The 18,218-nt window shown below is 39.7% G+C and overlaps 1 protein-coding gene across 1 annotated transcript in view; it reads left to right on the top strand.

The window, feature by feature from the left end:
• LOC107698795 (neurexin-1a-like) overlaps positions 1 to 18,218 on the top strand; it is a 205,323-nt gene that overhangs the window by 135,490 nt on the left and 51,615 nt on the right. Inside the window, exons 13-18 of the mRNA XM_016499899.1 lie at positions 1,746 to 1,868; positions 3,705 to 4,086; positions 4,190 to 4,380; positions 4,893 to 5,066; positions 6,790 to 6,816; positions 9,491 to 9,610. Of these exons, the coding sequence (XP_016355385.1) occupies positions 1,746 to 1,868; positions 3,705 to 4,086; positions 4,190 to 4,380; positions 4,893 to 5,066; positions 6,790 to 6,816; positions 9,491 to 9,610 (1,017 nt within the window). The remainder of the gene's footprint in view (positions 1 to 1,745; positions 1,869 to 3,704; positions 4,087 to 4,189; positions 4,381 to 4,892; positions 5,067 to 6,789; positions 6,817 to 9,490; positions 9,611 to 18,218) is intronic.

Here is an 18,218-nt window from a genome sequence, read left to right as displayed (position 1 = left end):
TATATATATATATATATATATATATGCGTGTGTGTGTGAATATATATATATATATATATATATATATATATTCCCTCACAATTAAAATTTTCATGCTATTTGTCAATTTTGACAGGATATTTGCCCTGATCCCTGGTTAATTACAATACATAGTAAAAATAGAAAAATTCAACTGTAACACATCCATATTTTAAATATGCCAGTCGATCAAAGAGTTTGTAAAATGCCTTTAGCATTGCTGATTAGTCAGTCCCAGTAGAGCTGAATTACTGTGTCCTCAATATGAAGCTCGTCTTGCCTCAAAATGGCTGCCTGCGCTTGTTTCACATGGGTATCGTTCTCAGCTGGATGAGCTTGATATGAATATATCTCATCTCTCCTGGCCAAGACGAGCGTGTGTGTGTCTGTGTGTGCGCGTCTGGTCTGTGTTCTCCTGCTAGCCCTGTCCTGTCAGAGCGCTCTAGCCAGCCCCTGCCCGCCTCTGTCTTATTTAACTCTGCCCTCTCTCTCTACCCTGGGAGATGAGAATCAAAGTGACCGGACACACGCAACCATCTGCCCCAGTTCCATGGCAACAATCTGCCCTCCCAGACAGAGAGAGAGGCTTTTTGTCTTTGCTGCTTGTGAGTTTGTCTGAACATGCCTTCTTAATAAAGGCATATCAGCCCTGGATCTTTAGCTGTCTCTCCAGCTGTCCAATCACACACTGTCACCTTTTCACATATATCCTTTTGCAGCGATGGTCAGAGGCCTATAAAAAGCACATGTCATGTCTTGTATATCGCCGGAGGCTTAAAAGGCCCCTTAGTGTTACCTCTCAGTGGTGGTTTTTTCTTTTCCTTAGATCTGCAAAGATTCCTTTAGGGGGCGCTTTTGCGCAGTCTGAAACCTTACCTGCTGCTGCTTTTCTTTCCTTCAGAGCTGGCTCATGGCCGGCCGATCTGGATTCATAGTAATTGAGAGCAGGGAGGGATAGAAAATCGATTGGGAGCCTGGCAGTTCTTTAATGGCAACTCTTTTTATCTGTTATCAAGTGAGATGGGCTGCAGGGGCCCCTGACAATGACACGCTGCCCTCTTAGCAGCAGTTTGACTGATTAGGAGAGACAACGACGTGTCAAAGAGAGGCAGAGCGGCTGAAATCGCAAAGCCTGCAGGCTCCTCTTCGCACGCTCTGATCATCTAGTGGAAGCTCGATTGGAGCCTGGAGGTCCAGGGGCCCCGTCGAACTCGCCGCACGCGCACACGGGATAAGGGGAGGCTCTACAGGCGAGAAATTGCTTTCTCGAATAGAGTTTATAGTCTGTAGGTTTTTGGATGTGCTTCCTAAACCACTCAGGAATTGGAAGAACGTGAGACGCATATGCAGCCGAACATCGAAAGCGCCGTTGGAAAAACAGTTGCATGGCTCCATCTGGTGGCGGAAGTGGGATAATTCTGTTCACTGCACTCTGTGTACAGTATGCTAACTAATACATTATTTAAGGCAAGACCGAATTCATAACAAGGCTGTTGCAGAGATCATAAAATGGACCAGAGGATGTAGATAGATCTAAATGTGTGAATGTGATGTGTGAGAGTATCATTTCCTCCGCTATTTCTTCTTTTTCTCTACATGGATATCCGTCACCTCTCTACACCCCTTTTTTAGTTTATCCCGTTTCACAACCCCTTTCTTCCTCTGTCTCTCTATCACCCTCTCTCTCTCTGCTCTTTGTGTTAACCGCTGTGTGGGACATGTTATAGGTAAAGGTCCAGAGACCATATTTGCGGGCCAGAACTTGAATGACAACGAATGGCACACAGTTCGTGTCATCAGAAGAGGCAAAAGTCTGAAGCTAATGGTGGATGACCTGCAGCCCTCTGAAGGTACAGCACATTCTCAAGTATTTTACCATCTTAAGACTCACACACTTATGTCCTATTATGAAGTGTAGAGCGCTTGAAGTTTGAAGGATGAAGGTTATTGTCTCACCATATATGAATATATATATATATGATTAATGCTTTATTTTGAATTACAAATCATACCAAAGATTCAGGATTGCTGTGACGAATAAAACTGACCTATTTAAATATGACCTAGTTTAAATTCGTTTTTAACTTACATTATTGAAATTTCCTGTTGGTTTGTATCTATTAACATGTACACTGCCATTCAAAAGGTAAGATTTGATGAAAAATACTGTAAAAACAGTAATATTGTGAAAAATTATTATATTTTAAAATAACCTTTCTATTTAAATATATTTTAGAATGCAATTTATTCATATGATGGCTTCAGTTTCTTTTTATTCTTATTCTTATCAATACGAAAAACAGTTTTGCTGCATAATACAACAACATTTATAAGTATTAATAAAAATGTTAAAAAATCTTATAAATAGAAATCATATAAAATAGGTAAAGATATCCTTGTTGATATTGACTTCAGGTGTATAGCAGGGTTTCCATGCAAGAAAATAAATAAATAACCTTTGATTTTCAAATATGAAACCACAGGTATTGTATATTACATAATATGTATATAAATTGATTTGCTTATATAAAATAAGAAATTATTTCTTTGTTGGTATAGTTATTGGGTGTATGAGAGAATTTTAAAGGGTTCATGAAATGGAGAATCAAAGTGTTCTTGATATTTAAACATAAATTACACATAAAAACATACCGCACATTTCAAAACTAACTCTCCAGATTAAAATATGAATTATTCTTTTGATCACTGAATTTGAAATCGGGACAATTGTGACATCACAATAGCTAAACGATTAACTTCACACTGTCCCTGTTAGTAGTGTTGTCTATATTGTGATTATTTTATATACAGAAAGCGATCAGAAATCGCTCTAATTATATAACCGCAGGAGCAGTCAATTAAAATGCATTGCAGGACTCCTTTAAAATCCCATGTAAGATAAATCATCTGTGGTGTTAAGATAAATCTCAGGGACGCACCACAGAGTATCTCATGGTCATAATTATTTCCTTTAAGTAATTGCATGTACTCTTTGCTAACGGTCTTGAGGAAGGGCCTTTCCTGAAGAGATTCAGTGGCTCACTTCCAATAGCCTTCCCTCAATGCTCCTCAAGGGCAAAAACACCTTTTGCAATTTGCCCACTGAATGAAGTGTCATATGAAAAAGGTAGTGCTTTCCCACAGTGTAGTTTCTTGCTGAACTTACTGGTGTGTGTTCGACACTTGAAATAGACTTGGTATTTCACTTAATGCTGAAGCATTCGGAGGCCAAACCACTGAGGGGCTACATTATACTCGCATAACCTTACTGATTCTAGAGTGAAAGAACTTCCTCTTGGGAAGCTTTAAAAGAGGTTTTTAAAATATTTAAGGGCTTCTTTCTCTCCCACTGGATCGCAGAAAGATGAAGTTAACCTTTTTTCCTTCGAATTCCCTAAAATACTTCTAACATTCTTCCAACTCTTAATGCTTTCATGTTTTTCTAGTCTTCCATGTTTATTAAAAATCAAATTTTGCTGCAGTAAATTTAAGTCGGCCCATTTGGCAATACTGCGGCCCTGTCCCAGATAGCACACTTTGTGTACATGCGGTCCGTGAATTCCATAAGACTATATGATGTCCCACTACATACTGTATGCAGCATTGTCATCCTTTTGGGACAGGGCCGGTTTTGACACTGTCCCCTTCCTACATTAAATCTGTTTTCAATTATTCGCCCTGGTAAGGTCAAATCACGGGAGACCACACACAGCTGGAGTTCCACAATGTGGAAACGGGAATCGTAACAGAGAAGCGTTATATGCCGGCCGTGCCCTCCAACTTCATTGGACACCTGCAGGGTTTGTCCTTCAATGGCATGTCCTACATTGACCTGTGCAAGAACGGTGACATCGACTACTGCGAATTGAATGCCATGATCGGCTACAGGAGCATCGTGGCAGACCCGGTGACCTTCAAGTCTCGCTCTAGCTATGTGACCTTGCCCACGCTTCAGGCCTACTACTCCATGCACCTGTTCTTCCAGTTTAAGACCACTTCACCAGATGGGCTCGTCCTGTACAACCGAGGAGATGGCAATGACTTTATAGTAGTAGAGCTGGTTAAAGGGTGAGCTCTAATGGTTTTTAATGCACCATGTTTGATTTGAATGCACAGAGCATGTACTGTAATGAGTCCTCCGCTAATTGTTTTCATGACTGTTTGCATGCAGATATCTCCATTATGTGTCAGACCTGGGAAATGGAGCTCATCTCATCAAAGGAAATTCCAACACACCACTGAATGACAATCACTGGCACAATGTGATGATCTCACGAGATACAAACAACCTCCATACGGTCAAAATAGACACCAAAATCACCACACAGACTACCATGGGAGCCAAGAACCTGGATCTGAAAGGTACTTTTGATGTTTTCTTAATGAGAATGATTTCTCTGGATAATTTTAACTGATCATTGGAGCTTAAAAAGACACAAGAATTATATAAAATAAAATGGAAATCATTATATATATATATATATATATATATTAGGATTATTTGATATATATATATATTTGGATTATTTGATGAAAATATAATTTAAAAGGACGATATTTATTTGAAATCTAAGTCATTTGTAACATTGTAAATGTCTTTACTATCAGATTTGATCAATTTAATGCATATTTGCTGTATAAAATAAATAATTTCCTTTCAAAACAAAAACATGTTGACCCCAAACTTCTGAATGTAGCCTGTATGCATTCTTTACCTCACATTGACATTCACATTGTTGTGTATTGCAACAAACAAGTGAACCAGCAGGGGGCAGTGGTGTGTCTTTTCTATGGCAATTTACATAACATGCTCCCTTGATAGTTGACTTGAAAAGACATTGTCAGACAGAGCATAATATTTCCTGTCTCTACAGGTGATTTGTATGTGGGAGGTGTGGCCAAAGAGATGTATAAGGACTTGCCAAAGCTGGTGCATTCTAAAGAGGGCTTCCAGGGCTGCTTGGCATCTGTCGACCTGAACGGCCGTTTGCCAGACCTGTTGTCAGACGCACTGTCCAACGCCGGCCAGGTGGAGAGAGGATGCGAAGGTGAGGAAAACGGTATGAATGAAACATACACCAGATCGTCTTAGCGAGGTCCTTCGCTTGATGACTGCAATCTCCAATCCTTGTCTCCTCTCATGCACTTGTTCATCCTTTCTGCTTCTTGTTCTCTTCATCTGTTCTGTGTTTTCTTCATGCTGGGCCATTTTTAACCCGTTTCAGGCTTCTCTGTTGGCAACAGGAGTGTAGATTAGGGGTGAACGATATGGACATGTTACTTTCATTTTTAAGAGATCTTGTGTTTTTTCCAATCTGTAACTATGATGAAGTTAAAAAAGAAAGAGACTGGTTACTGCCAGTAGCTTTTAGTAGTTATATTAATTAATGAAAAATAGTTAACAGTAATCCTTTTTTCATTGAAGCTCAGAAAGATAACCATATCATAAAAGCAAGTCATCTAACATAACTGAGGATGTCCCACAGGACTACTGCGAGAGCTAGCAAAAATATGCCATTTTGTCTTCTGTCCTTAAAAGATTAATTGAATGCATTAAAAATGAATTCAGTGCAATCATTCCAAAAGGGAAAACTAATTTAAAAGGGGAGTAGAAGAATAGTTATGAGATTTGTTAAAAGTGATATTGTGCCTATTTAAAGTGACGTTTCAGATATTTAACATTATGTAAATAATTTTAATATTGAAACCGTAATGTTTAAGCTTACGAAGTTACATGCCATTCAAAAGTTGTTTGCTTTTTAAAGAAATTAATATATTAATAATGTTGTTACAGAAAATTCAATTTCAAATAAATGCTTTTCTATTCATCTTTCTATTCATCAGAAAACCAGAAAACATTTTTTCAAGGTTTATGCAAAAAAAAATTAAGCAGCACAACTGTTTTCAACATCAATAATGATATGAAATGTTTCTTAAGCACCAAAACAGCATGTTAAAATGATTTCTGAAGGATAATGTGACATTGAAGATTACAAATTCAGCTTTGCCATGACAGGAATAAATTACAGTTATTTTAAATTATTATATTTCACAATATTACTATTTTAATGTATTTTGGATCAAATAAATGTAGCCTCTGTGAGAATAAGAGACTTCTTTCAAAAACATGAATGGAGCTAATGCATCAAATCAAAACAGCAACAGCAGCTTTTGTTAAAACCCAACACCACAATAATATAAAAGTTCTATAATAAACATGTTTACCTGGATATCTAAATGGAACCTTATCATAGACTGCAATTCTTTTTAAATAAATTGAATTATCTTAACAACAGACTATCTGTAACTCTACTGTTAAAAGCAAACCTGTTTTTACATTTCTGGTAACATTTTGTCTGGCAAAATACATACACACAGATTGTTTTAATATGGCCATCAGTATATTCAGCTGTAAAAGAATTGCTAATATTTGCTAAGAACCACAACATATTACATGCATATAAACCTTACATTATGAATGCACTTATTTGTTTTTAATAAAGTCATTGTGGGATCCAATTTACAGGGAGCGATCATGGCTGAAAAAATGTCCTTCTGTTCAAACCAAACCTACGCTACTGGCTTTTATCATGTCTGTTCCTGACTGACTCTGTCTCTCTCGTCATCTCTAACTCCACCTCTCTTCTTCCCTGGGTCTCTGTCTGCTTTCTTTATGTCCTCTCTCTGTACACCTTAATTTGTTATAAGCACAGACATTCCAGTGCCTCTACTAACGTCTTATATATTTTGTTTTGTTTTGGCTGACAAAAGTTGCATTGCTGAAAGCTGACTTGCAAGGTAGATAGCCATATGTGTGTCTTAACCGATGCCCCCTCTTCCCCCCCTCCAATGTGAGCGTCTGATGTGGTAGATCACGTTTGCCCGGCAGCCGGTCTAGTAACTCCATCACCGTAAATACAAGCACCATCCGCACACCTTGTATTTACAGCCTCCCGGTCTTAAACTGTTTCAGAGTGTCCTGTGTCATAGTTTTCCCTCACTTACCCGTCACTGCTCTTTTCATTGGAGCGTACATCTGTTCTGTTGTTTACTGGAGGCATGCGTCCCCCTTTCCTCTTCCGACAGTGCCCCCCTCCACCCACTGCATGCGGTTTCAGCTCCTTCCACGCCGAAATGCGACGGAAATAGCCTATAGCCTTTCCCCCCACCCCCCGATAAGGGCCTTAAAACTAGATGGAATTTCCCAAGCGGTTAGGGAATCTCTCGAAGCCGGATTACTCCGCTCAGATATATAACACTCGGTTTGAGAGAAGCTCATCAGGGGAGCGAGCCAACCCTCTGTTTCTCTGCCTGAGACTTTAAATGAGCTTTGCTCAGACAGATCAGGTGAGACAGGAAGAACGCAGCTCATCGGGATCGTACCGGCGGCTGAAGTAGCGTCTCTCTCTCTCCTCCTCCTTCTTCCTGCCAGACTCGCTCCACTTCCAAGTCAAGTGGCCAAGCCCCAAATGTGCGACTGATTGGCCAAATGGCTGAGTGATGGAGAGGAGGGAGCGTTTGGGGGCCAGGGGGCCTGTTTTACATGCTGGCTGAAGTAATGAGAGAAATGAGAACAGAAGTGTTTCCGCAGGCTGTAATATGCCTGGCCCGTCGCCCCGTCGCTTCGCTTCTGTAGACTGAGCACAAAATGAGCTGTTCCAGACGGCCCCCATTTATCTTACAGCCCCGAGTCCCCAGGGAGTGCTGCTGCTTTAAACCCACCTCAGCAATACTAGGAGCAGATGTTATTATCACACGGGGGCCTGTATTATTACTGTAACCAATACACTGCGCATTACCGCCAATGCTACTCTGTCTCACACACACAGCCACTGGTGCAGTGCTTGGATTGCACTTTAAAATCAAGTCACCTGTCCATATTTAATGTCTTCTTGAGTAATGAGACCGATTAAAGGCGCACTCAGTCATTTTTTTTACCTTGTTAAAAAGTTTTAAATAGTACTTTTTAAAAATCATTCTTACCTGAGACAAAGAATCAATGCTACACTTTTAGAAATAAAGGTAGAAAATCTGTCACTGGGGCCGTACCTTTTAAAAAGGTACTAAAATGTACCTTTAAAGTACCAATATGCTAATATACTAATTATTTTACATGTAGCAGGTCACCTATATATACTTTTACTTGTGAAATAAGTTAATCATGACTTACTGGAAATAGCACGTTTCTGTAGTGACATTTAGATCAAAGAATCATAAATTAATTAATCCATGTATATTAAGCAGTTTAATAAGCAATGCTTTCAGTATTGATAATATTACCAATATTAAGCACATTTTCAACTTTCATAATAATAAGAAATGTTACAAATTAGCATATTATAATTATTTCTGAAGGATCATGTGACTCTGAAGACCTGAGTAATGGCTGCTCTAAAACTTCAGCTTTGCCATCATAGGAATGAAGTATTCAAAATATATTCAAATAGAAAACAGTTATTTAAAATTGTAATATTTTTCAAAGTAGTTCTGCTTTTATTGTATTTTATATTAAATAAATGCAGCTTTGGTAAGCATAAGAGACTCCTATCAAAACATTAAAAATCTTACTGACCTAAAATTTTGAGCAGAAGTGTACATCTAAACCACCAGGTGTCAGTGTAAGTCTAACTGTAACTGTAACTTACTTATTAATATATCATGTGAAAAGCAGTGTCAAATGAATGGTATGTCTGAAAATGTAGTATTCATAAAAATGCCAGGTGTGCATCCAGTGGACATTTTACTATCTTATTATATTCATAAATGGTGAAGCTGAGGTCATACATACCCAATATAGTGTGTCTAGATTGTCTTACATACTACACATATGCATAATTACAGAATGTAACTTTTAACAGTCATGAAGTAATTTTTTCATCAAATGTAGTACATACTCAGTGCATACTGTAATTTTGGATGTCGTCTTATTAGCCATCACAACATGAACAAAAAATGACTGAGTGTACCTTACAATATTTTGTACAGGACTTTATTTGGTGATAATGATCTAAGATAATGACATAATATGAGCTAAAATAAGCACACTCATTATGCTATATGAAATCACACTGAAACGGAAAAGATTTATAGGTTTATGTTTCTTGTACAATAGTAACATTTGAATGTAATACATTTGTGTGAATATTTATTTTATAAATTATATATATTATATTATTTATACTATGTTTAATATATTTATAAACTATTTGTCTTCACCCAATCCCTAAAGAGTGTCTGAGAAAGATTAATAGTTAGTTAAACAGAAGATTTTGTCCTCACTGTTAGTTGGTTTTTCATCTAGGGGAGTGGGTAGATGGGATGGTTCTGTGTGGCTGTTTCTGCTGCAATAAAAGCTTTTCACTAGTGTGGATTTTTATGTCGTAAGGGGCCTATGAATTTATATACCCTTCTCTTTTTCTTCCTGTCTGTTTGTTTCTCTCTCTCTACACTACTCTGTCATCGGTCTCTTCAGGCCCCAGCACTACCTGTCAAGAGGATTCCTGCTCCAATCAGGGCGTGTGTCTGCAGCAGTGGGAGGGGTTCAGTTGCGACTGCAGCATGACATCATTTGGAGGGCCGCTCTGCAATGACCGTGAGTCTATCACCTCTCCTTCTTTACAGCTACTGTTGGAAAACCCAGTGCACTGATCCAGAACCACCTAAATTGGTTTGTCAATGGATGAGAGCACTTGCCCCGCTATTATTTATGGTATTCTAAAAAACGTCAGCCACTTTGATGACCATTATATTTTTAGAAAATGGTATTGAATAGATAAACTGTGAAAAATAAACCGACCGATTCATATTCAAAACCCACATAGGCCTACTATACTTCACAATACAAGGACTGAAGTCAAAAAATATGAGATTCCACTGATGCATCAGATGTGACATGTCACATTGAATTAAAATGGAATCTCAGAACAGAATACTAGCATGCTGTGTATTGCATACTGCACAGAATACACCACATGCTCCCACTATTTTTAAAAATAGTATGTGAAACTGTGCAACAGCGTGTGTACGCATTGTGAAAAACAAATAATTAAAAATAGTATGCTACATTGTTGTCACATGACCTGTTTGATTCAGAGAGAGAAGTCTAGTTATCATTTTAAAAAGCAATTGTGCATTTTCACACATAATGTCATTTTTAATGACAATTTGTGATCATTGTGGCCAGTATACATACTAGGTCATCCTGTTTAATGCATACGGGAAAAATCATGTCAACCATATTATTCATAGTATTACAGTCCATAGAGCTCCGGACGTCACGTGACCCATTCTGTTTATACCACCATGCTGGCAGGCAGGGACAGCCGGGAGCGAATATGAAATGAATGGTGCCAGCATGAGTTTCAAGGCAACAGAGTTCACTGCGTGCTTTAATTCAAAAGACATAGACCTGTACATAGCAAAACTTAATAGATTAAGCATAACAGATCCCTATAATGCCCCCGTGGTGCTTTTAACGTGTATCATATATATATGTGGAAATGCGTATTTTTGAATTAAAGATAACTTATAGATTTAATATGGGCTGCCTTTGGTGCTTGACACTTTTTTTATTGGTCATTTTGTGTGTTTTACGAATAAGATAGACTACGAGGTTAAGAAGCTTACTAATGTAAAATGTTTTTTCTCTATTTTGCAATAAAAGACGGCTTCCCTTATTGATGACGTCTCGGGTAGATTGCATGGTTTCTTGCGCGGCTGGATGTTGGACTCGTGAAAAATAATCAAGTTGTTTGTATTTGCCAAAACTGATTTACTGAAGTCAACACACGGACGGAATTGGCATTAGCGCGAGCGCCGCTTAATTGTGAAGCGGGAGTGACCAGCCAGCAGAGGATTCTGCAGCCTTCCTTAAACAGTTATGTTCAGGATTTTCTGATTTACTTAATGTATACTGCGTGAGGGGGCAAGAAACGGGCCAAGGGAGGTCACGTACGGGACACATAAATTAAGCTCAGTATACGGGACGGTTGTCAACCCTAGCTTTGACAACAGCCCCTGCCTGTTCTGGCATCCTGGCGCATAGCAGCTGTCCACCTTGTTGAAATAGTAAGGTTTGTAAGGTCTAAATAGTCTGGGTTTAAATTATTGTTGTACAACTGTCGATACCAATGCTCTAGCGCTCTCCTGATTGCCTGCCAAAATGGTGGTGTTTAGAGTGCGTGACGTCAACCTCCGGAGCTCTATACTGGGTTAAGTTAATATTCCATTCTGAACATAGTCATATTGTTCTTACTGCATACTTCTAAAACTGTGCAGTCTTCTGCTACACCACTAGAGGGGGTTGTGGACACTGCAAAGCTGGGGATCTGCACCATGCTGTATATCACAATATGCTGCAATGAGTAAAAAATAGATTTAGTGGACTGTTTCTCATAGATATAAATTATATGTAGAGGGAAACATTTCTGAATGGGTTTGTAATATTGAGCTGTACCCCAAGAAGAGCGTTGACTGAATTTGGTGTGAAAACCCCTAGTGCTTGTAGCCTGTGAAAGTGCTGAGTGCCAGGAATCTGAAGCAGAGTGAAAGTCCTTGAGATGGTTTCCGGAGAAGATCTATTACAGGCTCAAGCCATCCACAGCTAATCCATTCTGCGGGTTTGCCAAACTGATAAGAGCCCGCCTTTGTTCAGGAGGAAGAAACCACATAGACGGCTTGCATTACATCATCCGCATCCCCACACCTCGCTGGAATCTATTCAGTGTGTTTTTAGAGATGAGAATGGCAGAGGACGATAGGATCGCTTTTGCTACCTAATTAGAATTATAAAGAAAAACATTTCTTTTAGCTTACTCTCCCCCCTCCCCCCTCATATCTACAGTGATTCAGATCGATAAATGAATAAATTGGTGGATATCGACTTCATTATTGTATGTAAGCCCATGGGTTAATGATTACAGACTGAATCCATCTTTTACTGGGCACTTATTTGAGCAAGTAACAGACAGAATGATATGTGCACACAATATTAATGTTCCTGCATGGTCATATGCTCATGCGCACACACACAAAGGCTCATTTAGCTGTGTAGAAGCCCAGTGATCATCAGGCCGTGAAGGCAGTGCAAAGAGAAAGAGGCTTTGTTTGAGCATAGTGGCAGAGAGTAAAGCCTGGGTTTGAGACTCGGCTGTCGACATGCATGACCACATCCTTCCTCAAGACCTGCACTACACATACTACAGACCTATACTCAGCATCAATTCTCCATCTCTGAAACAAGCTCTCACTAACACATACACGTGTGTGCACTGATCAATACACAGATCCCTGTGGGGTGGGTGCAGGGTCAAGAATTAACAGTTGCCACGTGTTAAATGCGAGTAAAAATGAGGAGTTACTCACCACTGACAGGGAACTTTATTTGTAAATGCAACATTATATATGGTTTGATTACATTTGTAGGAACATACGCAGAAACGTTCTTGCGTTAATCCACCAATATAAAAATTTGAGGAACAAAATAATGATCTTGATGTTTTTGTTTGGTTAAACTGTGAGATAATGACCAAATTAATAATGTTTATATTATTAATATTTTTTATTTAATCAAATTAATGGTTTTGTTAAAAACAGTGCTTCATGGCTAGTAAGAAATATTTAATATTTAACTAAATAATCCAATTTTCATGATGACAAATGCATAATTATTATTATGTTTTATTATTCATATTCATATTTTAATCAAAAATGCAGAAAAAAGATGGTTTCATTGCCTGCAGGAAATATTAGGCTGATACATTTTCTCAATTTCTATTTTTATGTAAGAAAAAAATGGAATAATATAATTTTCATGATGGGAAATGCATGAATATTGTTAAGCTTCATTATTCTTTATTCCATTCATATTTTAGTAAAACTACAGAAAATACAGAGATTCATGGCCTGTAGGAAACTGTAGGCTGGTACATTTTCTCAATTTATATTTTTGTGCAAGGAAAAAAAAGGACTAAAACTAACTTTCATAATGACAAATATATGTTTACGTATTAATTTTAAATGTTTAATTGAAAATATAGAAAATAATACAGTTTTATGGACTGTAGGAAATATTAGGTTAGTAAATTTTCCCACTTTCTATTTCTATGCAAAAAAAAAAGTCTTATTTTCATAATGACAAATATATGTTTACATATTCATATTAAATGTTTAATTAAAATGCAGAAAGAAAATGGTCTGTTTCATGGACTGTAGGAAATATTAGGCTGGTGAATTTTCTCAATTTCTATTTCTATGCAAGAAAAAAAAACAACTAAATCTAATTTAGTTATTATAAACTAATATATAGACTAATTATAGTTAGTCTAATTATATTATAACTATAATAACTATTATAGACTAATTTATAATCATGATAATCGTGTTAAATTAACAATAAAGAAAAAATTGGTCTGTTTCATGGTCTGTAGGAAAGATTATCCTGGTGTACTTTAACAATTTCTTCATCATTGGCCTTTTTGGCAAAAGTTAATTCTGAACACTGGTTGGGTGCATTTGTCCATTAGGCTCATCAAGCATGGACTCAAACACACTTCAGATCTGAATGGCTATGATCAACATGAGCCATTTGGTTTGAGCTGGTTATCAAAGAGCACTTTAGAAAACTAGCAAGGAGAAATGGCAGAGCCGGGGTTCTCCAATGAATGCAAAGCTGATTTGCTCGGTATAAATACTGTTAAAGAGGCAGAGCGTAGATAAGAGACGAAAGAATTACGTGATTCAAAAATGACCACAGCTATAGAGAAAAATGTGAAGAGATAGCCTGATTCTCACGTGAGAAATGTGATATTAAATCTGATGAATCGCACCATTCATGACGGCAACGCACCCGTCTGTTCTCTAACCGAACAATATGTATTTAAAGATGTGCTTCATTTTTAATTAGCTTGTTGCTTATCGACGATCTTGTTTCTTAATAAACAACATCCCACCGGTTACTGGAGCATCATGGGTGGGGAGAGTTGATACATGCTTCAATGGTAGTCAATGGATAGATAGGGAGAGGGAAAATGAATGTAGGGTTTATTATATATTTGTTCTCTTTTCACTGCATGAATCATTCCTCCTTCCTTTATAAAAAAAAGGAGGGCAGAACAACAGAACATAGTAAAAATTGGACACAAAAGCTGGAGCGAAACGAGTGGAAGGAAGGAAAAACAGACTTTTCCACTTATTTCTCCCCTACTGTTGAAAATACTTGAAACCTTTTTTCCTCCATAGAATGAAAGCACCAGTATTAAAACATGCTCTACTTCCTTTGAATCTGCTTTTGAGGTCAGCTGAAAAAAGAAATGGATTGGCTCAAACATGTGACTGCCAGAGAATGGCGAGGGTCCGCTGCTCAAAGCGACACCCAGCGTTCACCATTAGGTGGCAGCCTTGTAAACAGAAATTGAAGCACATGATCATTTCTCAGGCTGGGTTCTCACATTCTTTTAATATCGCAGGGAACAATTAGTTTGCTATGAATGCAGCAGACTGGTTCCCAAATTGTTTCATGAACCTCTGGAGTTGTGATATGATGTTTCATTGCGTACAACACTGGGTATTGCTAAAGTCACAGTGATGAAATTGTCTTCCAAATAGAGCAGTATCAGCTTCTGCTGCAGTCTGTCTTGGAGCCCCTGGCGAGGCAGCTCTGATCACCCGGCTTTGTCAACTTTAATTATACAGTGCTAACGATGCTCAGAGCTGAGAGGAGGGAGAAGCAACGATCTTGTGTGAGAGGAGATGACACCAGTGTCACTTTTAGTGCATCTTTCTTCACACTCCAACTGAAGTCTCTGTGGAGAAGCACACCTGCAGACTTCCTCCTTGAACCAACAAGCAAACACACCCACAACATGGGGTGCACATTAGGGAGAGGGTGAATCTTACACCATATTAATTTAATGTGTTCCTTTTTGCTTCATTTGTTAGTGACAAAACAAATCAGAGACACACTAGATTTGGGGTTTTGACTGATGACACTTTTTAACTACTCATTTGCACACCCTATTCTGCTTTCTAATAGACTAGATTGGGTTTTTGGTTCTCAACTGGGGGGTTGTGAGCAGTCTTGGACAGCAGGGTAAAAAATACAATGCTAAATGCTAACCATATAATCATGCAAAGTCAAGTCATTCTAAACGTTGATTTACTTTCTTCTGTGGAATGAAGTTCGTGGGGCTCAACATTGTTTTGTTCTCCACAGACTTTCATTGAATGAACAAAAGTGGTTGAACATTTTTAAAATATCTTCTTTTGTATTCCACAGAAGAAATAAAGTCTTACAAAATTGGAAGGTAAGTAAATGACCAAATTAATATTTTTTGGTGAACTGTCCCTTTAAGAAAACGTATACTGTGTCTTTTTGTTGTTGACGTCAAAACCTTGGCATCCATCTAAGCAGTATTTTGACTTATCATTCTTGTCACTTGGTACAAATTAGGCAGATGGCAACATGTTTGGGTTACATGACTTGCCCTCATTTTCATAAACTGTAAAAATCAGTTTCATCACAAAATCTGCAAACAAAATGTCAAACACATTGCAGATTTATTCAGATAAAAAAACGATTACAATTGCATCTTAAACCTTGCTTGAAGCCTTGAAGCTATTGTTGAATCTCGCAAGTAAGAAAGACCACTATTGAATCAAATCAGGTGCTGTCCGTGGTGCTGAAGTGCGCCCAATGACTGTCCTTCCAGTGAGAGAACTCATTCAGCTACACAATGGCCGAAGAGGGAGGAGTATATCAAGGTTTGACTAGTTTGTGAAGGGAGAGAGAGCCCACACTCTCTGAATTCCAGCTGGACTGTTCTCGAGCCACCCCTCTGTCAAGGAGAAACGAAGACAGGAAGAGAGAAAGAATGATTAGGAGGACGAGACATGAGACCCCCCTTTCCACAGCTGCACGCGCCTCCCTGATGATCGAGGGGGAGGGAGAGAGGAAAAGAGGGGGAGGAAAACTCAGCCAAGCTTCACCGTTCTCTGTTTCCCCTTCTCTTCATTCAGAGGGTCTTTTCCTCCAAGCATGCTGCTTAGGAACGCTTCTGCTACAGAGACGCTGAAAGGAGTGAGAGAAGAGGAAGGACTTTCTTAACGCTGACATTTTCAGAAACTCTGAGCACTTTTTCACATGAGGAGCACTTGACCACTCTTGCCCTTTCTTGGTTCTCTCTTCCTGTCCTCCTTTGGTGTGTCTTCTAATGTTTCCTCTGAGAGTCAGTGCGGTCTCAACCAGCCAGGCAGCAGCAGAAGCAGCAGCAGCTCTTGTGTGGTGTGTGTGTGTGTGAGAGAGTGTGTTTGTCATTTGGGGAGGGGGAGAGGCACTCTGTATTGAGTTAAATACTGCAGCGGCGATCTCGTCTTGTGTGTGCCATCGCTTCTGGTAGTCTCCGTGCTCCTCTCCTATTCTCTCAACGGGGATAACGAGGGATGCAGCCTTGTCTTCATGGGATACAGCTGGGATTCAGGCAGTAGGAAAAGTCCAGGACTGCTGGGAGGTCTGTAACAAAGGCTGCTCACTCTTTTCTCCCTTTTCTCCAATACACCACTACGCCTACCTTACTGGAGTACTGGACCAGATTCCGTGGTTTCTTTGTGGAGGATTTTGTGTTTTTAAATGTCATGAAGAGAGGAATTTAACCAGGATCATTATCCTTCTGAAGTTTACCTCATCTGAGTTCTTTACGGGAGAACTGTGGAAGTTCCCTCTCCATGTGGATTCAGCACGTGCTGTTGTTCTGCCTCTCCATCAGTGATTGGGCTGTTGCATGGTCAGGATCCGAGGCTTGAGTGGGACATGGGTTGCCAGGTGGTCTAAGGACGCCCCTCTTTAAAGTCCTTGCACTCCGGTAGCATGCTGCGTCTGTGGCCCTGCGGGGCTCCTGGTGGTCTTGCTTCCATCCTGCTCCGCGTCAGCCTGCGCCTGGCTCTCTGGCTGCCACCGCTGACTTTGGGGTCAGCCCTGGCTCTGGCAGAAGGGCCTGGGGAGCTGTACGTCCCTCAACATATGCCTCATCACCTCGTGCCTGCCGCCAGATCCCACGCCCCCCTGCGGGCAGGACATGGTGCGTAGCTTATTCGACTGCCACATTCACCCTCTCACCGCTTTGCCATTCTGTAACCTTTCATACCTAGAGCATCTGTTTTCTGTGTGCCGAGATTTTAGCATAAGAAACGATATCATGCTCTTGTAATCTCACGGTAATTGGCCGAGGTCTATGAGTGTACTTGCGCAATTATGTGGTCAGGATGCAAATGCGATCTTTAAGAGGTGTTTGTGAACATTATGCAGATGCATTATGCAGAGTACAAATGTTGAGAGCATAATGTTGGCTGCACCACGATCACTTAGCGACCAGCGATTCAGCCTCCCATTACGCTGACTATGCTTGAATGCATACGTCTTTGTGTTATTTCTAGGGGCCATCGACGGGGCTGTGTTTATATAAGCACCGGGGCAACATCCTTAACCTCTCCGGTTCAAAAGGCCACATCCTTGCACGCCGACTTGAGCTGACCTTTGACATGATGAAATTATATTCAAATTGCATCGTGGTCACCGTACCGCGTTGTGTGTGTGTGTGTGCGTTCATGGATTTAATGCAGCGAACCAGCCAAATTGAATTTATTAGGTCTAGAAGGGACAGTGGACAGGCTTTTATGCGACTGTTAGACCCCAGGGCCATCCTGAGATTTCCACACTGGTACACCCCCCACACCACCTATTACTTCTACATTGCCGTTAAATCCCACCGGCCACCACTCCTGAGACCGGTATACAGTATAAATTGAACACCTTCTGCTTTATTGCACCAGATTTCCCCCCCCCCAGTTTGTGTTGTAATGTCTCGTTACGGCTGGCTGTTTAAAACTATCAGGGCGATTTCCACGCTGTGTGTGCAGAGGGGCTTGAGCTGTCAGTATGTGATCCACTGCACTTATATAACGAGACCTGGCTGCCTCTCAGCATTATCCTCACAGATTATGCTTTGATAAAAAAAAACACTATTGAATAGAGGCAGGAGGAAGAGAGCGGAAGCTTGTGAAGTGAGACGAGTCATTTTCTGAAAGGCTCTTAGTTTTTCTTCTCTACCTCCTTGCCTCTCTCCCTATCAATCTTTCCTTCTGTCTTTGTCATATTCTTCTTTTCTCTCTCTGTGTGTGTGTGAGTGTGTGTGTGTGTGTGTGTGTGT

Source organism: Sinocyclocheilus anshuiensis, unplaced genomic scaffold, assembly GCF_001515605.1.
Source record: "Sinocyclocheilus anshuiensis isolate Anshui unplaced genomic scaffold, SAMN03320099.WGS_v1.1 scaffold230, whole genome shotgun sequence".
Classification (NCBI taxonomy): domain Eukaryota; kingdom Metazoa; phylum Chordata; class Actinopteri; order Cypriniformes; family Cyprinidae; genus Sinocyclocheilus; species Sinocyclocheilus anshuiensis.
Note: the sequence above shows the minus strand (reverse complement) of the source record. Positions and strands in the feature narration are given on the sequence as shown.